The 21,042-nt window shown below is 39.0% G+C and overlaps 1 protein-coding gene across 2 annotated transcripts; it reads left to right on the top strand.

The window, feature by feature from the left end:
* The first annotated feature begins 6,195 nt into the window (after nt 1–6,195).
* si:ch211-214p13.8 (B- and T-lymphocyte attenuator) lies at nt 6,196–18,241 on the top strand. 2 transcript variants are annotated; one of them, XM_067444938.1, is made up of 6 exons: nt 6,196–6,423; nt 7,063–7,386; nt 7,501–7,536; nt 7,702–7,851; nt 8,690–8,727; nt 16,895–18,241. In XM_067444938.1, the coding sequence occupies exons 1-6, from the start codon at nt 6,339–6,341 to the stop codon at nt 17,204–17,206; spliced, it is 945 nt and encodes a 314-aa protein (XP_067301039.1). In that variant the 5' UTR covers nt 6,196–6,338; the 3' UTR covers nt 17,207–18,241. The 2 variants fall into 2 exon arrangements, with proteins under 2 accessions (XP_067301039.1, XP_067301038.1); XM_067444937.1 differs by having other exon boundaries at nt 7,696–7,851.
* The last annotated feature ends 2,801 nt before the right edge of the window (nt 18,242–21,042 follow it).

Below are 21,042 nucleotides of genomic sequence, written 5' to 3'. Positions count from 1 at the left end.
CAGTTATCTCCTCTGTTCTAACAGAAGCTCAGTATTCCCCATCCAGCTGGCTTTCACTGCCACAGCAGTGTTATCTTCTCTGCTCTAACAAAAGTTCAGGATTCTCCATCCAGCCGGCTTATCTCCTCCGCTCTAACAAAAGTTCAGGATTCTCCATCCAGCCGGCTCTCACTGCCACAGCAGTGTTTTCTCCTCCGCTCTAACAAAAGTTCAGAATTCTCCATCCAGCTGGCTCTCACTGCCGCAGCAGTGTTATCTCCTCCGCTCTAACAAAAGCTCAGGATTCTTCATCCAGCTGGCTCTCATTGCCGCAGCAGTATCTCCTCTGCTCTAACAGAAGTTCAGGATTCTCCATCCAGCTGGCTCTCACTGCCGCAGCAGTGTTATCTCCTCCGCTCTAACAGAAGCTCAAGATTCTCCATCCAGCTGGCTCTCACTGCCGCAGCAGTGTTATCTCCTCCGCTCTAACAGAAGCTCAGGATTCTCCATCCAGCTGGCTCTCACTGCCGCAGCAGTGTTATCTCCTCCGCTCTAACAGAAGCTCAGGATTCTCCATCCAGCTGGCTCTCACTGCCGCAGCAGTGTTATCTCCTCCGCTCCAATAGAAGCTCATTATTCCCCATCCAGCTGGCTCTCACTGCCGCAGCAGTATCTCCTTCGATCCAATAGAAGCTCAGCATTCCCCATCCAGCTGGCTCTCACTGCCGCAGCAGTATCTCCTCCGTTCTTACAGAAGCTAAGCTTTTCCATCCAGCTGGTTTTCACTGCCGCAGCAGTGTTATCTCCTCCACTCCAATAGAAGCTCAGTATTCCCCATCCAGCTGGCTCTCACTGCCGCAGCAGTATCTCCTCCGTTCTAACAGAAGCTAAGCTTTTCCATCCAGCTAGTTCTCACTGCCGTAGCAGTGTTATCTCATTCGCTCCAGCAGAAGCCCAGTTTCTCCAACCGACTTTACTGCAAAACAGTGTCATCTCCTCCGCTCCAACAGAAGCCAGTTCCTCCACCCAAAGGCCTCCAATGCCACAGCAGTGATACCGCCTCAGCTCCCGCAAGAGTTCCGTTTTTTCCATTCAACTTGCTTGTACTGCCACAGCAGTGATTTCTCCATATTTCCGCAGGAGTGTCAGTTCTACGTCCAACCCAGCTCACTGGTTTCGAAAAACAAGTTAAATGGCTCGTCTCCACGGCTGCAGCAGTATCGACAACTCGGCTCTCGCAAAGCCCGATACTCCATTGAAACTCGTTTCAATACCACAGCAATGTCGTCATCTCCATTCCCACAGGAGCCCAATCATCCGTGCAAATTGTTCGTTTGGATAGTTGGAAAGCAAGTTGAAACGTCTCGTATCCTCTGCCGCAGCAGTTATAGTCAATTTCGCTCCCGCAGGAGCTCTGATACGTCTTTTCAAAACCTGTTTCACTGTCTCAGCAGTCTCACCTTCTCCACCCCACAGGAGCCCAATTCTCTGTACAACTGGGTCTTCGGATAGTTTGGAAAGCAGATTTAAAAGGGCTCATCTCCACTGCCACAGCAGTATCACCAACCTCACTCCCGCAGGAGTTCTGTTCCTCCATCCAAACTTGTCCCACCCCCACAGCAGTGTCATCTTCTCAACTCCTACAGGAGCCTAATTCTTTGTACAGCCAGCTCATTGGATACGTTTGAAAGTATGCTGAAACAGCTCGTCTCCACTGCCACAGCACTGCTATCTCCTCTTGCCTACACGCAACCACCCCAGCTGACTACCAACGAGGTTCACCTTTCTGATATCACGACCATACAAACCTCAGACAATAATGAACAAGATCTCCCGATCCAGTGACTATCCCCCCCTTCGATTGGCACAGCACCAGTTCATGCTCTGTAACTTTTGGGGGGCATCAACATCATTTACTGGCTGCTGTCCTATGCTAGTAGCAATTTTTTGGGGGAGTACTCTGGGTTCGGGCCAAATACCGAGCTCGGAGCCCTCTCCTCGGACAGCACGCCAAATACGCATACCATTTATTCTATCTGAATTATTTGTAAGTGTGAACTCGTGAAATGATGTTTCTTAAAAAACTAAGTTCGGGAGAAGCACGTTCAAATGATCTACCTAATCATGATGTCATTCCAACCAGCTGTCAACAATCAGTAATCAACATGTCTACCAATCAGCTCAAGTGGAGGATCACATAAATACCCAGTCAACTCACCAACGTTCCTTGACAAAGTTTGCAGCATCCCTCCACCACCCCTTCTACCTCACACGCACCTGGTTAACTTTCCTAACCAGAAATACGGGGGGAGTACTCTGGGTTCGGGCCAAATACCGAGCTCGGAGCCCTCTCCTCGGACAGCACGCCAAATACGCATACCATTTATTCTATCTGAATTATTTGTAAGTGTGAACTCGTGAAATAAACTTTGTTCAATGCATGCGAGTGCTGCCTTAGGTTCAAATATGGACAGTCATTTTCATCATCATCACCCGCGTGTAGTGGCAGAAGACGCGAACGGGAACATCTGTCTCTGTGCACTCATCCGAAAGCGTGCAGTCTCACAGCGCGCTAATATTGAGTTCTCTTTCAAGTCTTGCGTTTGAACGGACAAACTCACAAAAAAGTAGCCTATGTCAACATGTCCATCTTGATGAGTCTATAGTAATATTGTTATCTACTTTTTTGGCCTTCAGAACATCTTAAAATGCACATATGTAGATCCTAGAAATCTAAATTTTCTCGGGGGAGCATGCCCCCGAACCCCCCTAAATAACTCACATTTGGAATCTTAGTGATTATAAAAGAGTGTCTTTTTTATGATTAAGGGATGTAGGCCCTACGGTGACACAGAATAAGCCATTAATATTTGATTTGTAAATAATAATAAAAAACCGATATCCTGATATAGAAATGAAACCTAAAGTGTTACATGCTAGGTTAGGGGGGGCCTAATAGCCTGCACTGGGGCCCATCATTAGCTAGGCCACTGAATGGGAGATTATTTATAATAACAACAACATTTTTAAAGGATATTTCTACTGTTGTATTTTTGGGGGGTTACGAATCAAATATTTGCCTTTTAAAGTGCTACTTTCCTTTCTGCCTGCAATTACAGGAGGGGTTTGTACACTTTTATGTTTCCCAACTTCAATATTTGTGTAATAATAAACAGATGATTTAAACAGATGATAAATTGATGATTTTGTTTATTTATTTGCTGTTTGTGATTCTATACATTTTGTACCACGTCACTATAGGCTACTGTTACTATTATGTTGGTGGGATGGACGTTGATTCATAGCGGCGAAAATGTCCCCCCCAATGTCAAAGTTGCTCCTACGCCCCTGTTCAAATGTACTATAAAAAAATACAGTTTTACTAGCAATTACCTTGAAGGCACACCGTTCTTCTCAATGGATTGTAAAAAGAAGGTAAAGGCAGTTGATGCCTTGTTGTTAGCTGCATCCAAGTACATTATCTAAAGAGAGAAAATCCATAGCATAATGTTTATTTGGAATGGACAGTATCTATCACAACAAAATATATAATAACAGTTTCATTATAACCAATAAAAACACAGCTTATTACCTTTCTGGAAAAACCATCAATGCCCCCAAATATGACAATGTTGTATCTAGTTGAAAGAGAAAACTGATTGTATTAATTATTTATATTGCTGTCTCATGTAAAATTGTACAAAAAAAGTTAGAAACCTACCTTATCAGTTTGTGGTTGGTATCCACATGCACTAGACTGAGAGGGGCCCTGACAGAGTATTTTCTCCTCACTACACAGCCTAGCTGTGTCATGCGGGAAAAAATCCCAACTGCATCTACTCTGTGCATAGATGCCCTCAGTCTGCTCCACTGTATCTTGTAACCTAGAGATCTCAACCTTCCCATCATCAATCTATAGCCCACATGAGGCATTTGAGACTTGATGTTGGTCACTAACATATCAAGCTCTTGGTCACCTATTGTAGGAGTCTGACACAGACAGTCCAAACTCTCTCATCCTACGGAAAACTGTACTTTCACTAACTCCTAACAGTTTGGCTATGCAAGGGACGGTCAGCTGAATGTCTAGCAAGGACTTAATCTTCTCATTTTCAACTGTGATTTTAGGTCGTCCCATAACTCCCGCGACTGCCTCCACCTCAATTTGAAGTGTTTCATTTGTTTCATTTTCAACCTGCTCTCTCACCAAAATACAGAGGTCCCTAAGGGCATTTACAATGCATTCTGGGATAACGTTTTGTTCTTCTAATGCAGTGGTTCTCAAACCTGTCCTGGGGACCCCCAACCAGTGCACATTTTGCATGTCTCCCTCATCTAACACACCTGATTCAAATCATCAGCTCATTAGTAGAGACTGCAAGACTTGAATTGGGTTTGTTTGATGAGGGAACATGCAAAATGTGCAATGGTGAGGGGTCCCTAGGACAGGTTTGAGAACCACTGTTCTAATGCATCAATGAGTATTAGTTCATGTGTGCAAATGAAATGTAGATAATCGAGGTTGAGGCCTGAGGCAGAATGGCTAACAATATACTGCAGCTTATTCAGTAATCTGTCCAAGACCAGTTGTCTAAGCAAGATCTGTAGGGGGGGGGGGGGGGGGGGGGGGGGGTATATATCTTAAATGAAGATATACAATTTCTAGATGTGTTCCCCGAACTATAACATATTGTTGATTAAAGGGATAGTTCCCCCAAAAAATGAAAATTCTGTCATAATTTAACACTCCTCAAGTAGTTAAAACCAGTATGATTTTTTTTTCATCTGCTGAACACAAAGGAATGCATAGTAAATAGTAGCATAATAGTATTAGAACTATTAGAACTATAGTAGTGTGTTAGGCCTACAGCTTTATAATTTTAAAAATTATATTTCAATAGGCTGTCGACATTGATAAGGTATAGCCAAGAGTGGTCCAGACCAACCTTGTAAACAAAATTACTTACATATTACTTAATGTTTACAATACAGATGCAGATAGAGAGAGATGAACGTTAGATCATTTATCTGATTTATATGTAAAATAATCCAATCGCCCTCTTACCAGACATTTCTAAGAAACATTTGACATAATAATTTAACATCAAAACAAATAAAACTGGTAAACTTACCTGAGATCGTGGATTCGGCGGATCCATCTTGGCTTGTCTTGATTGAAGTGATTCTTTCTGATTCCATGTGCGGTTCAATATCAACCAATAAGATTCCCTGTACGATGTCGCGTTTTCATTGGTCAGTCGCTGAAGCCTATGTCTGATTGGTTGTTGCCGTTTTGATAGCTTTTATTCCAAGAGCAAAGAGAAATAAATCGTAGAGAAGAGTATTTATGCGTAAGCGAGCGGAGGAGCACGTTTTAAGTGCAGGCATGTTCTCTGAGTGAGCCCAGACAAAATATTCTAACAAGAGCAGCGTATCTGAGAAGCGCACGCAGAGTTCTCGCGCACGAGCAGCGAGATTCGCGCTCGCACATTACATTCCGCGCGCGAGCAGAGGGAGATTTGCGCTCGCGCATTACATTCCGCGCTCAAGCAGAGAGATTCGCGCTCGCGCACTATATTAATGTACTTTCGCGCTACAATAATGTGCTCTCGACATTTGACAGGGAAATAACGCCATACCATGACTGTTGACATTTTTTATCTGTGGGAAGGGTAGAAAAGTCTCCTGCACAGCCTGGAACATGACGTGTGTCCATTCGAGCAGCTTGTTAACCTGATGATTCGCTCCGTCAGTTCCGCCTGACAATGAACATGTTTGGACAGATGCAAATGTTGGGGGCGTGCATATAAATGATCCCCAACGCTTGCGTCACGGTTGGGTTTATGTTGAGAAGCACTTTTTTCCGTGGTGTTTAGGAGTAGGAGGCAATGATGTTTGAGACTCACAGTATGTGATGTCCATGTACTGAACTCTTATTATTTCACCATGGCAAGGTTAATTCAATTTCATTCTAGGGCACCTTTAACACAACTGTGGATGTGTGAGAGTTTTTTTTTCCACTTACATTCTAAACAACTACAAATACAAGGGTATTTATTTGTGCTTCAGTAAGGTGTAATAACTGTACATCAAGTTTGCATAGCAACAAAACTGCAGAGAAAAAACTGCTCTCCTGTCCAAATCACGTGAAGCTCACTAAACATGTGCAAAAGCACACGGAGCAGGATGAGTGCATAATGCGTAGGTAAAGGAAATAGAAACCACAAGTAGAAAAATGAAGAGCACAATGACGAAGTGACAGAAATAAGTGTGTAGTTGTATGATTTAGTTGGTGACTGTGAGGATTAAACTGAATTAATTTATATTTTGGAGACCATTTTGGCATACTTGTGTTTAAGATGGATTGGCTATGCCTGAGGAAGACAGCTTTGTTCCTGGACGCGTTTGCTGTTTTCATCCTCCATGTGAGCACTGACATCCAAGGTGAGTTTAAGGTTTAACTTCTATTGATTTTTTTAAGGTTTAAGGTTGATTTACTTTTATTAAATGTTTAACAGATTGTGGCGGTGCAGAAAGAATTTAAATTAAAAGATGTTATAAAAAGTTGCAAGTGGAATTTTACATTGAGGGGTATTTTAGGTGACATAACGTTATGTTTAAAACCACACCTTACACTGTAAAAGTCAGGTCTCCAATTGAAAATTTTCTAGTGACTGATCACATTTAAATTTTTCAGTTGGCCGAATTTAAATGCTGTGAATTAAATTGCATCAATTCACAGACTGAAAAATTTAGATGTGATCAGTCACTAGAAAATTTTCAATTGGAGACCTGACTTTTTTTTTTTTACAGTGTCGTTTAGTTTGTTTCCAAACACTTTTCATTTGTAGTCTTTATAATACAAACCAGTGTAACAAACGCTTAAAAGCAAATGCTTTACAGTTGGACATTTATTGTCTGTTTGCTATTAGAACTGCTGCGTACAGCAAAGCAGTGAAGTGGAACGTTTATATGTTAATTTCCTTAGCACGGTCTCATTTGATCCTTGTGATTGTTTTAATGTTGTAACTTTATACTGGTGTTATTGCCTTCATACATTTGCTGCAATATTTTATGTTTTAGGTCATACCCCCATATGTCCTGTCTTTAAAGTTCGGAGAGGGACTGTTCATAAAGTCTGTATAAACAAGCCTTTCAGGATCTCCTGTGATCTGAAGTATTGTGATGATCAGAGATTCAGTATTACATGGACTAAAGCGAACCTATGGACTCCAGTGTTGGGATCAGCTCAAACGTCATCATCGCAGAACTATTCATCACCAGATCTGTTGACTTCATATTTAACTTTCACAAATATATCGAAGGATCATGATGGCCTCTACAGATGTGAACTACAGTTATCAAACTCATCAGCTTATAGCCATTATATTAATATTTCTGTTTCAGGTATTTTCTAAAAAAAAATGTATTAACTTTTTTTTATGTTAACAAAGAAGGTTTATGTTACTGCAGTAATTTTTGAATTATCAAAGTTTTAAAGACGTTTTAAATCTTTCACAGAGAACAGCATGGAAGATGAAATGTCTTGCACTGAAAGTAAGAGCAGTTTCATTCTTATTGCAGAATGCTTGTTCTTCTCAAACATTTCATATTATTCAGTTCACAAAGCTTTTAAGTATTACTGTATAGTGTTCCAGCCTTAGAGTAAACATTGCTTCTCTTTTGTAAAAATGATGCTAGTTTTTGTTTTCTTAGTGACAGAAGAGAAAGACAACACTGAGAGAGACACAACAGACACTAGCTCTGATTTAAACCCATGGTGGCTGCCGTATCTCTTCATCTGTGTGGGTGTAGTGATTGCTGTTCTCATGTTAACGCTTATCTTTATCCTGTGTATTATTGGATCTAAAAGTAAGTCATTTGTAATTTTCTGTTATTTTGACATCTTTAAAGGGTTAGTTCACCCAAAAATAAAAATTATTTCATTAATTACTCACCCTCATGTCGTTGGACACCCGTATCACCTTCGTTCATCTTCAGAACACAAATGAAGATATTTTTTGTTGAAAGCTGATGGCTGAGAAAGGCTTCAGAAAGGCCTCCATTGGCATTCAGTACATTCCCACTCACAAGACCCATAAAGGCACTAAAGACTTCATTACAAAGTTCATCTCACTACAGTGGCTGTCCAATAATTTTACAATGCGACGAGAATAGTTTTTGTGCGCAAAAAAAAAATCAAAATAATGACTTTATCCGGTAAGTTATTGTCTTCCGTGTAGGTGTCTGACCTGAACTCACCTGGAACTCATGCGATAGCGGCGCTCCTCCTCTTCCGGGTCATGTATCTGAACGGTGGATCTGCGCCATATTCTCGCGCATGTGTCCACATCAATACACCTTGGTGGATAAAGTCGTTATTTAGATTTTTGTGCACACAATAACAATTTTCGTCGCATTGTAAAATTATTGTACAGCCACTGTAGTCTTTGTAATGTCGTTTTTAGTGCCTTTATGGGTCTTGTGAGTGGGGATGTACTGAATGCCAATGGAGGCCTTTCTGAAGCCTTTCTCAGGCATCAGCTTTCAACAAAAATATCTTCATTTGTGTTCTGAAGATGAACGAAAGTCTTACGGGTGTCAAACGACATGAAGGTGAGTAATTCATGAAATCATTTTCCTTTTTGGGTGAACTAACCCTTAAGTTCTGGCTTGATCCTGACTTTGTCCCTTTACTGATGATTGTCAGCTTCCAGAAAAAGGAAAACACAGAGAGCGCAGGTTCAGGTAAGTTTTTATAAATTACTCTAAATAGTAGTAAAAAACAATATTTAAAAAAATATATAAATTACCCATAAACATGTTATCAGAAATGTCGTTAATTTACACATGACCTTAACAATCAGAGTGTGAAATGCCATCATATAGACATTTTTAAGGAATCTAAATTTGATTGTATTTACTAATTTTTTGTTTGTTTGTTTAACATATTGTTCTGAGAGGTCACAATTTCCTATAATTTTCAAAACGAAGTCAATGCAGCTTAAAGATGGGAACCTTAAAGGAACTGTATGTAAGAAATATATTTCAATTAATCATAAAATGGCCCATATGTCTCTAGACATTAAGAAATCATGTTAATTTCAAATACTTATATCACTGACAACAGTAGTCCGGCCAGGATATTGTCATTTAAAAGTTGTTGTTGCAGCCCTCAACTGATGTTGACAGGTTGTGTTTTGGCCTGAAGCTCCACCCTCCACCTATCGACCAATCATGAAGTCAGTAGTGTTTCGGCTTCCGGGTTGCCAGATCTGCTCTAGTTACCACAGCTTCAGCTACAAACGCTCCTGCTGATCCTGCAGCCTATCTGACAACCTCGAGTCAGGGGGGAGGGGGAGAGATACACCTCTCTACTGTAATTTGAAAGTGATTGCAGTAACAGTTTTGGTCACAATCTTACATACAATTCCTTTAAACCAAACCATTTCCATTTTTCTACCTCTCATTCCAATTCAAATTCTAACAAATTCCAGCCAATCTATGGTTTAGTGTGGATGTCAAAGCCAAAATTACATATTACTTAAAGCTGCAGTACGTACATTTTTTGGTAAAAAAATTCAAAGAAAAAAAAAGTAAAAGTTATCTCCTTACCGTAGCCCGAATTACAAGGGTAAGCTTGTAATAATGCGTTATAATTTGTGCTATCGCATGTGAGGATGCTGCAGGTGGCGGATCATTTATAGCCTTTTCTCACAGCTGGAATAATTAAGCGTATCATTTTGATGGCAGACTGTAATCCAGAAAGGTCCAAACGACAATCATCAGTGACATCTGGAGATTCACCTGTAAAAGCAAAAGATTTGACTGTACCAAATTAAAAATCTACCGGTAACGCTAATACACACTTGTAGTTACGCAATGCTGATGTTGTTAACATTAACCATTTGGCAACAAAGTAGGACAATAATAATTTGCACACCCGTCTGATGTGATATGAGCTAAGCGATCATAAAATTGAACAACATATAGCATTATTTATTGTAATGCTTTTTTTCTCAGTTGGTCAGAACAAACGTGGCGACATGTTACTTACTTGCTCAGATGACATTTTGTGGGAGATACTTATTTTGGTCGTACTTCCAAGACGTAGAATCTGTGATTCCGAAGTACAGTATACACTAGGGCCACAATTATCAATATAATATTGAACCGTTCGGTACGGGATTCACGGTGCAATAAGCGCTTAGGTTTTGCATTTAATAATTATTTTTATTTCTCTCCAAATTGGCTCTGTTTGAGTGTGCCTGTGAGTTTACACGCTGATATGAGCAAATTTCTAATTACTATGCACTAAAGCTGTGTTTAGCTACGCTTGCAATGGTGTCAGATTTCACACTTTAATGGAGTGGTGAAATGAGGCTGCAGGGGGAACCAACTTTTTTTTTAAATCTGAGTGGGGTGTGCAATATCATGATTTTTGATCGTGGACGATTAAAATGTCTCAAATCTGCTTTTGAAAAAAATATTGTAGGGCTACAGTACTCATTCTATCAATCCATTCCAATATAATAAAAATAACCATGGTTTTATTATAGTAAAAGTGTAGTAACCGTGGTTTCATTACAGTAAGAGTGTGGTAACCATGGTTTATTTGGTTAGTTGATTGTATTTGTACCAGAGTTTTACCACAAATACCAATGTTAAACTATGGTTAGAGTAAGTTAATTTGCATGGTTTAAATACAATAATCATGTTTTTTTGTTTGTTTGTTTGTTTTTTGTTTTTATTTTATAGTAAAACCATGGTTCACTTCCGTAAGGGGATTAACATGACATACAGTGACTTTTCTGTCTCTAAAATTTACTTACTCATATATTCTATAAAATGAGTCACATATTTAGAAGAAATTGCTTAAATTATATATTTGGGTCATCACTTAAACAGGTATAAAACTTCTATTTTGTATTTTACACACCTTTTTATTGATCGATACATTTAATTTTATCATGTCCTCAGTACAAAGTAATCAACTTCCACAAGAACAATAAACCATAAAATGATAAATATCTCAAAATATTTTTAGATTATGTTATAGAATAGGCTAAAACTTTAATCTCCATATATACCGCTAATCATACATGTCACAATTCACCAGTGTGAGTGCCCATGATCACCACCAGAGGGCACTCCACCCCGGACTGTCACTCCATCACAAACTACATTACCCATAATCCTTTTCCTAGGACTCATTAGCACTCACTGTTTACACCTGTGTCTCATCACCTCATTGTCTCTTTCTATATATACCTTGTTTACTCAGTGTGAAGTCTTGTTTAGTGTCACAACTGCATTTCTGAGCGTTCTGTAACGAACTGCTCTGAGACAGAAGGTTGGGTTGAAGATCCAAATGCAGTATTTATTGAAGAGTAATCCAAAGTCGTAGTCCATAAAACACACAAAAGGTTATACACAGGCAAGCAGTCTGAAAAGGCAAACAAAACAGAAGGAACAGGCAAAAGGGTAATCCACAGAGAAGGCAAGAAATCAAAGACCAAGATACAGGAAACTATTGATGGCCAAATGAAGCGTTTCAAAGCATTATTGCTTTCTGATACAATTGTGTCAAAAATGGTTCGTTTGCAGCACCATCTCCTGGTGAAGTAAATGTAATGCAACAAAGCTGACAACCATAAAATGCAAGTAGGCTTATGCACGCCCCGTTTATTACGTGATTACCGAGGCGATCGAAGCTGAAACAGTGTTAGTGCTGTGAAGCTCATTTATGTAGGTACATTTTACAGATACTGAGGAATTTCATGTGTTCACGTTGATAATAAAACATTAATGATGTGTGGGTGTGTAATTATTTCCAAGGACAGAAGATCAGACCAGCTTTAAAAAGCTGGAAACCATCACAGAAATTCTATTGGTTTCTATTAAAATACCAATAGGAACCGTTGGCTTTTACAATTTAAACCACTACAGATTTTTTTTTCTTTGTGTGTGGGACATATTCCATTAGGATGTGATGCCCCCACCAATAGAACCCAACACATATCAGAAGAGACCCGCAGAGACCACAATAATTTTTTGTTTTATTTATTTATATATTTTTTAGCATGGCAGTATCGTGTGAAAGCCGGCAGGTTTCAAACCTGTCAACACTGATTGAGCTGTGAAAGCAGCCAGGTGGTTCACTACAGGAGTGAAGCAGTTTGTTTGCTTCAGAAGGCATTTTCACGTGACTAGTGACGTAATGATACAAGCTCCGAAGCAGTTGTTCACTGCAAGGACCGTTCGAGTTTGAAGCAAGCTTCGGAGCATCGGTGTCAGACGTAACATCACTAGAGGAAACCATTGAAACGCTCAGAAAGTAGTGAACAAGGTATATATAGGCAGAGTTAATGAGGTGATGAGAGACAGGTGTAAAAAGTGAGTGCTAATGAGTCCTGGGCAAAGGATTATGGGTAATGTAGTTTGTGATGGAGTGACAGTCCAGGCTTGGGTGCGACACCCTTAAGACATAACGGAGACGAGAGGCTAATATTAGGTGCGTCTTAATCAGCTCCCTATTCAGTAGTCAGGGCACTGATCAGGATACTGATCAGGACATACCGATAAGTCAATGGGCTGCCTCCCTGATCAGTGCCCTGACTACTGACGGAGCAGATTGAGGCGCACGCATTGTGAAGATCGATATTTGTAGCCTGCCGGACACAGCATTTTCACAGATGTCACATCTCTCATAGACTACAGTAGCCTATTTAAAATGGCACATGCATCCGTTATATTCTCAATTTAATTTACAAAGCAATCCCTGTAAAGTTTTTAGGTTAAAGAAGAGACCAGGATTAGTGCGTGTCGCACTGACTCACATCGGGGCGCGTGGCATCACGATGGTTTCGCATTAAATTAACGGCATTTAGGAGATTATCCACTCATTTCCCCCCCGCCTTTATTTGAGACCGGCCTTTATTTGTTCGTGCTGACCACGCTCATTTATATATCTTTTTTTTTTTTTTTACACGCGGCAACAACTTCTAATAAAGCGACCAAAACTGCCTGCCAACTGACAGAGGAACTAACAATGGCTTTCTTATTTGGGTTTACATAAAAGGTAATATGGTGGATAAACATTCGTAAAACGTTTTCTCATTACAATTTAAAGCCGTTAACGATGTAAAGAACATCACACAAATACATAAAAGAATATTTTGATAAACCTAAAAAAAATACCTGCCTAGAGAGGAAAAGAACACTTTGAGTGTGTTTACATGCATGTTCTTAGGTTGATTGTGCCTAAAGGGGGATGCACACCGGACACAAAGCTCAGCGCCGCGTCTCAGGTATCTCACACTGAGTCAAATCAGTATGTACATTGACAACTTAAGGGCAATTTAATATAAATTAAATATAAAACCTTGAAATGGAGCACTGTGGCACGGTAGGATTTGAAACAACTTCCTAAGTCGCTGCGGACAGACGCCGTAATGTCGCCTCTCGAAGCTAAGTGCCCTTCATGGGGTCGCACACCAGATGCGAAGCTCAGTGACATGCCACGTCTTTAAAATATTGAGCACCTCCATATTGCCAAAATGGTATGGTCCTTGTTTCATAACACCCACGAAGATTTGACTGTGAGATCGGTGGTTGAATCCGGCTCCACATATCGATGCATCGAATCTTTGACTATCGGGGTCACCCCTAATATATATATATATATATATATATATATATATATATATATATATATATATATAAAGAATAAAAAAAATAGGCCAGTGTTATATTTTGTTGTTCAATACCCAAACTTTTTCCAACTATTTGTAAATTGTTAGAAAATTGCTATTTTAACTAAGTAGCTGGGATGTCTGACGAGTCGCCTGTTAATTGCATCTTATCAGCGTTACCTTCTGTCCCCGGGTTTATTTGGCAGAAACGCTTTCCTCTTAGTAATGTGCAACATGTGTCACATCAGCCGCTGAGCGAACACACAGAGTAACGTCATAACATCATTTTAAACACACATATTGTGTGTTAATGTATTTAATATGATAAACAGAGCTGCGTTTCCTCATACTCTTGACCGGAAAAGCGGAAATGCCACCCGCGACTGTGTCCGTGTGTGTTGCACAACAATCGGTCCAACGGCCTTTCTCAGCTCCTCAACACACGCTCCTGCTCTGCTTCACACTACAGTAATGTTAATAACCGCATCCACAAACATGATTTCTGCCCGAGTCCTATCCTAATTCTTCTCCACCGGCTGTGAGGTGAAGACCACATGCCCCACGATTTTGAGCTCAAACTCGACTGTGTCTATCTGTCTCCATGTAAATACATGTATGTACACAATAAGTGCATTGTATCAAATGATTAATTAAAATGTTATTACATAGTAGTTAAGGCCACCTAATATAAAGTGGGTCCAATCCTTGTATTCCAGAGAATCACTGCATGCTGTTGTGCTGTAAATTGCAGGGTTGCCAGGTTTTCACAACAAAACCCGCCCAATTGCAACTTAAAATTAGCCCAAAACAAGCCCAATCGCGTTTTTAGGAGTTCCCTGGTCAAAAAAAAAAATGCATTCCGGAGGGTAAAATATATGGTTTTTTTTGCCAGGGTTTCCTCTTAAAATGAGTATTTCCGGCGCTAAATATAACATAATTGTATTGTCACTTCAACCCGCGAACATGAAAAACAGCCCGCGGCATCTGTGCTAAAGTAGCCCGCGGACTTGGCAACATGCCGTCACTTAACTGTCATAATTAATCAGAGCAAACAAAGTTTTACTAAGTTTTACAAAGTTTTACTTTCAGTTTATTTTAATTATCCTAAATTTATACTCACATCATTACAACCTTTTAAAAAATATATAAAAATAATAATCATAAAAAATAAAAAAATAAAAAATCTGGAAATCATCCCTCGCACCCCACTCCGCAACCCCCACTTTGGGAACTGCTGCTCTAGCGGACGGAGAAATAAAACAGTGCAGTTTTAAGTAAAATAAACAAATGTAATTGTAATAAAAACATATATTATGTTTTTCTCCTTAACGTCTTGCTTTTCCTTTCACCTAAGAATAGAAAAACAAAAACCTGAAGTTATAAGCCATCAGAACCGAATCGAAAACCATGGTTAAAAAACAATATGTGGTTGTATTGAATCGTGGAATAAAACTGTATTGTATTGTTACATCTATAGTATCCACACTGGTGCAGTGAATGAATGACACACACCAAAACTCCTCAATACATTCATCCGCACTGAGGAGCCATGACAATGGCCAACCCACGTAAAGACGATAATTCCGACAAATAACTGCAATTGCAGGTTTTAAACAGAGATGGCGACAAAGAGGCAAAACTTATGGACTGCAGCTTTAAAGGGTTACTTCAGCGATTTAGCATATGGCTTTGTATCAGTAGAAACCCGGGAGCATATTAGAATGATCGAACCGGATTGGTCCTTCAATTTTAGAGTTATTTCAATTAATGCCCAGAGCCCCCCCTCAGCTATAACGGCGCTATGGGGGCATAAACGTAACGGATGTCTTTGTGCCTCTTAACAGACACAAAATGCAATTAAAATGTCCGTCCAACATGAACAGGTCCCTCACATGACAACGAGATGCGTTTAGCCACTTAGCCATTGTTTAAATACACCTGTTTTAGCCGTCTAGCTGTGTCCTGCACTTAAGTCCGTTGGGAACGCAGCGGTAGCTGTAAAGTCAAGAAGAGCATCGAATTTAGGAAGAGGCTCGCTCATCGGCTCGTCGGTCCTCAGTGTTGAATGTGTCAGAGAGAAATAGTTTTCGATTCTGTACTGCTGATCCGATGAGGACCGCTGCTCGTGAGTTCATCAGATCTCAGCAAAATATGACTTAATTCAGTGAACGGTTGGAGTTACAACATATCATTCAAGACATTTGTTTATTTAAATACGGAGGGACTGTCACTCATGTCAGAAAGTGAGTAACTAAAGTAACGTGTGTGGTCAGCGATGATTTGAGACGCAAACCGTTTAGAACGATTCAGTCCGATTTGAACTGGTTCGCCCCGGTTCACTAAAAAGAACCGGTTCAAAATAACCGGTTAAAAAGAACGATTCGTTCATGACCGGACATCACTAGAGTGATAATCCAATCGGGCTTGCGAGTGAAGAAGAAATTGTTCGCATTTGTGCCTTTCCGAATTGTAAAAATTTGCAGCGAACACTTGACTAACTTATAAAGACACAACACAGCCGGGCCGGTTGAAGAAAAGGCCATTCCGTGGTTAAAGACGGGTGCAGACACTGAGGAGGTAAAGTAAACTTTATTTATCCTTCCATTTGGGCACACTCGGCTTGAGGAAAGATGTGCAATAATTTAAAATAATCTTGCTTTACACACACATCACGCTCTTACCAACTGGACTTTCTATTTCCCGTCTACCGCCGAGTCCCCACGGGACTTCAACGCGAGACACAGCTAGACGGCTAAAACAGGTCAATTTATACAATGGCTAAGTGGCTAAACGCATCTCGTTGTCGTGTGAGGGACCTGTTCATGTTGGACGGACATTTTAATTGCATTTTGTGTCTGTTAAGAGGCACAAAGACACCCGTTTCATTCATGCCCCCAAAGCGCTGTTTTAGCTGAGGGGGGCTCTGGGCATTAACTGTAATAACTCCGTGTTGCAAGGACCAATCCGGTTCATTTTTATATATATATATATATATATATATATATATATATATATATATATATATATATAGACTGTACTCACAAAGATATAACGATCAAGATAAACGTAAAAACTTGCCGGAGTTGTCCTTTAATGCTAAATCACTGAAGTAACAATTTAACAATTAGTTAACAGTCATGTGCTCAACAAGTATATAGCTCTAACATAATTGCAAAACCATTGCACAATTCAATGTTAATGATTGTCTTGTTATTTTGCAGTATACAGCAACATCTGTCTTGACATCACCAAGCCCTAGTGTTCTGAAGCGTGATGGCATTGTCCAGTACTCAGAAGAAACATGGCGGCACTCTCATGGCAGAAACACATGCAGTTTAACATTACCACCTGTACAGTTTACATCACCTCTGTCAGATTGTGGAGGTGATGATTGTTTGTCCAACTGGAGAGAGAACAGATCAAGCCAGGTTTTATATGCATCTCTGAATCACCTCACACCAGCACCATCATCTACCACACCCCGTCCAACAAGAGAAGAGTTTTCAGAGTATGCATCAATCCGGGTCTCCTGATACCCCCTCTGCGGGTTATACATAACCAGACAAAGTTAAGCAACATTTTCAAGGCTCTAAAAGGATTTAGTTCATTCACGCAGTCAGTTTTGTGAAGCTGTATAGTACTGTCTGGCTAACAGGAAGCAGAAGATGTATGCATGTTTTCACACCGCACAGCATACTTTCATTGTTACATCACGGAAAATTGCTCAGTGTGGTTCAGTGTTGTTTCTAAGTGAAACTCACACTCACTAATCATAGACGTCTGATGCAAGACACCCATATCCTGAACATTTGTTTGTGTACATTATTTGCACTAAAATTAAAAGGTTAAGACAGTACCAGATATGTTCATTACATAATTATTATCTGTTGTTGAGAATATATGCTGTATTTTGGAGATTTCCATTTGTCCTGTTAGCTTGTGATTTAAAATATACTTGAATCATTTCTGTTTTACGTTATTTAACAACAATTATTAGTCATTTAATTAATACTATATGGTTTATCATTATTATTGATCCCCACTAAAAGTGACCCACTGATGATACTTTCCCACTTACAAAATGATCGGCCCTTTGTTGAAATTATGTCCGTTCGTAACCTGAATAATTCTATAGCAAGTCAGAATCAATCAAAGTGTAACAATTTATTAACAGTCAGGTAAATGTATAATGCCTATTACATAATCAATTCAAAGGTAATCCATATAACATCAAATACTCTGAAGTAAAGAATGAAATGTATACCTGACTTATCAAGCTTACATAATGCTGCAGGGGTTAAAACGTCCAGCATTACGGGCTGACCTGAATACAGTATCGAGCCCTGAGCTCTTTGCAACATTACCTTAAATACCCAGAACCAGATGCAACTCTTTCAAATGGAAACACGAGTTCACAATAGGAATTTGCATTAATCAAGTCCTATAGACTTGAGAAGAAGAGAGGCCAAATGGCTGAAAGCCACACCCACCATACACAAGGCAAGATATCTTTAAACTCTTAACACATTTATGATGTTCTAGTTTACTTCTGTGGAGTTGAGATATTTGTACCAGTCGCACTGAGACATTTCAAATCCAATCTCAAACACATATATCAAACACATATAATACTGTATCGTGAGGATTGACATTTGAGCATTTCAGGTGATCTCAAGTTTAGGGGAGCAGGAGTTTCATGTGAAAGGAAAGGCATGTAAATTAGTGTCATTCATAGCTGGTTCACTCAGTGTGATGTCGTCTCGGACAGAGACGCTAACTGTATGAATGAGTTCAGGTGCTAATTTTCTTTGTTTTCTCAGAGCGATTAGACATTTTGACATCTACTAGGTTTTTCCAGCCTTCCAGCCCTTTTGGTAATTAATAACCATTGCATTATTGACTCCTGACATTTACATACATGAAGGGCAAATAATGATTGATTACTGCTTTTGGCTCATTGCATCCCAAAACACACTGAAAACCAGTGGCAGGATGGACGAACTGATTAAGTTGTAATTTTCTTCTTTAGGACTGGTCATAACTTTTTAAAGTCAGTCACAAGACAGTGTTGCCCTGAAATCTGAAAAGTGAAGCTGATTTCAAGCCAAACTTGAAGTGAAAACTTGTATGGTTGGAACAACAGCTCTCAACCTGTGGTTAGAAGTAAAGTTTCTTGTTTGCATGACTTGAACTTAATAAATCCATAACTTGAGCGAAGTAAGCAAGCTGACATTTATTACAATCTATTTCATTTATTTCGAATACATACAAATGTCATTTATGTCTTTTAAGTTTGTCAAGAGATTTAAAGTATTTCGTGAAGAGTGTGCATGTGCTCTAGTACATAAGAACGAGCCTATGGTTAAATCTGGAAATAAAGCTAAATAACTGAGAAAAATAAGAATTAGTCCTCAGGTGCCATGTCCATGTCCATGTTATAGCAAAAAATCCATAATCCATAATTTATAGCATGATTCAATCTCAAATTAATTAATTAAAAGCAGTTATTACTCCACCACCTGCGTGACATCATGAATGTACGAACGATTTGCAACAATACGGTTTCGGGAAACAGTCGAGACTAGCTAGTTGATTTCCTTTACGATACAACGCATGGTAGTTAAGCAGTGAGTTAAGTCGTTGTACAGGAAGTTGTTTAGTTACAACTATCTTAAAGGGATAGTGAACCCAAAAAAATGTAATTAGCCCATGAATTACTCACCATTAAGTCATTCTAGGTGTATATGACATTCTTCTTTTAGACGAATACAATCTGAGTAAAAAAATAAATAAATACTGACTCTTCCAAGCTTTATAATTACAGTGAATTGCAGCCCAAAATTTGAAGACCGAACAAGTTAAAGCCAGTTGCGAGAATCAAGTTTTGTTTTGTTCTATCCTCTGCATTTCCGAGTTCGTCACCAAAACTTACGCAACGTCCTACATCATACGCTGGAACGCTCTCTTGAACGTGTGTGTGTGTGTGTCACTTAACGGAAGTTAGAGATTACAGTTTTTAAAGTTTTAAATATGGATATTTTTCTTACACAAAGACATTGCTTTGCTTCAGAAGGCTTTTATTAACCTTTTATGATTTATTATGATGGATAGATGCACCTTTATGGACTGCAAAACAGAAACAGTCATTCACTGCATTTATAAAGCTTTAAAAAGAGCCAGGGCATTTTTTTTTATGTAACGCTGATTGTATTCGTCTGAAAGAAGAAAGTCACCTAGGATGGCTTGAGGGTGAGTAAATCATGGGCTATTTTTATTTTATTTTTGGGGGGTGAAATTTCCCTTTAATAAATGAATACAGTTGTTTTAATTTTAAGTTGTTGTGTTTATGCAAATGGCCCCTGTAGATAGAGCCATTGCTGTAAACCTACCAAGAGTAGCTCGTTTTTAAGCCGTTCGCAACATAGACTGATACTGATGGGTTACAGTATATTTCCATTGTTTAAACAAAACTATGTTAATACAGGACTGGTTGATTGAATGCTTTATAATTCATAAGAAAACAAGGAATGACCAAGAACAATAACTATAAAAATGAATATAACGATTCCTACATTAGCGTCCATACCAAAGAACGAAAACATTCAGTTTATTATGCTGTTCTGTGCAGTCTAAAATAAGCTGGGTTAAAAACAACCCAAGTTAAATGGAAAAGGAACGAAATTTGAAGTGTTGGGTACCACCTCAACCAAAAGTAGTAATGCATTTTTTTCAAACCCCAAATAAATTAGGTAATAAATGAATGTAGAGGCTATTCCTTGGATGCTATTCCTTAAAGTGCAATCCATATTGTATAAAACAGTGATATTTAAAGATCAAATTCAGTTTACACCTTTTTTTATGATGCATACGATATACAGGTGAGCCCAGAATATGATCGCAAAGTTTTCGAAGGGGAAAAGCACTTAATGAGAACCCTTGTGTTGTATTTACAGTATATTCTGTGTTCATCTGCTTTCATGTACAAATTATGCATCATCAATAAGGTGTATATTGAATTTGTTATTTTAATATCACTGTTTTACTACATTAATACTGACTACAAAACTGGTAAAAACGACTGGCGGGCAATGGAGGAAAGCCTTGTTTTGCCCTCCAGGTGTGATATCACATATAAACTACATTGTAAAAAAATTAAAATAATAATGCCTCAATCTGAAAATTTTCCAGTGATCACATCTAACTTTTATTCATTACCTTTATGTAGCTATTGAATATGGATATGTATGTATTCATATACCTTAGGCTTACATCTCATTCATATCACATCAGTCAATATGCAGATATAATACACATTTTTTTTTTTTAATCTAAGTCAAGAAATACTTACAGTTACTAAAATGTTTTATGA

Source organism: Pseudorasbora parva, chromosome 5 (genome assembly GCF_024679245.1).
Source record: "Pseudorasbora parva isolate DD20220531a chromosome 5, ASM2467924v1, whole genome shotgun sequence".
NCBI lineage: Eukaryota > Metazoa > Chordata > Actinopteri > Cypriniformes > Gobionidae > Pseudorasbora > Pseudorasbora parva.
This window is presented reverse-complemented; position numbering and strand designations above follow the sequence as displayed.

Excerpts from the sequence above, each read along its gene's own strand:
- si:ch211-214p13.8 (XM_067444937.1), top strand. The coding sequence starts at position 6,339 with ATGGATTGGCTATGCCTGAGGAAGACAGCTTTGTTCCTGGACGCGTTT. Across the intron at positions 7,387-7,500 it reads TATTAATATTTCTGTTTCAG|AGAACAGCATGGAAGATGAA; the intron begins GTATTTTCTAAA and ends AATCTTTCACAG. Across the intron at positions 7,852-8,689 it reads GTGTATTATTGGATCTAAAA|CTTCCAGAAAAAGGAAAACA; the intron begins GTAAGTCATTTG and ends GATGATTGTCAG.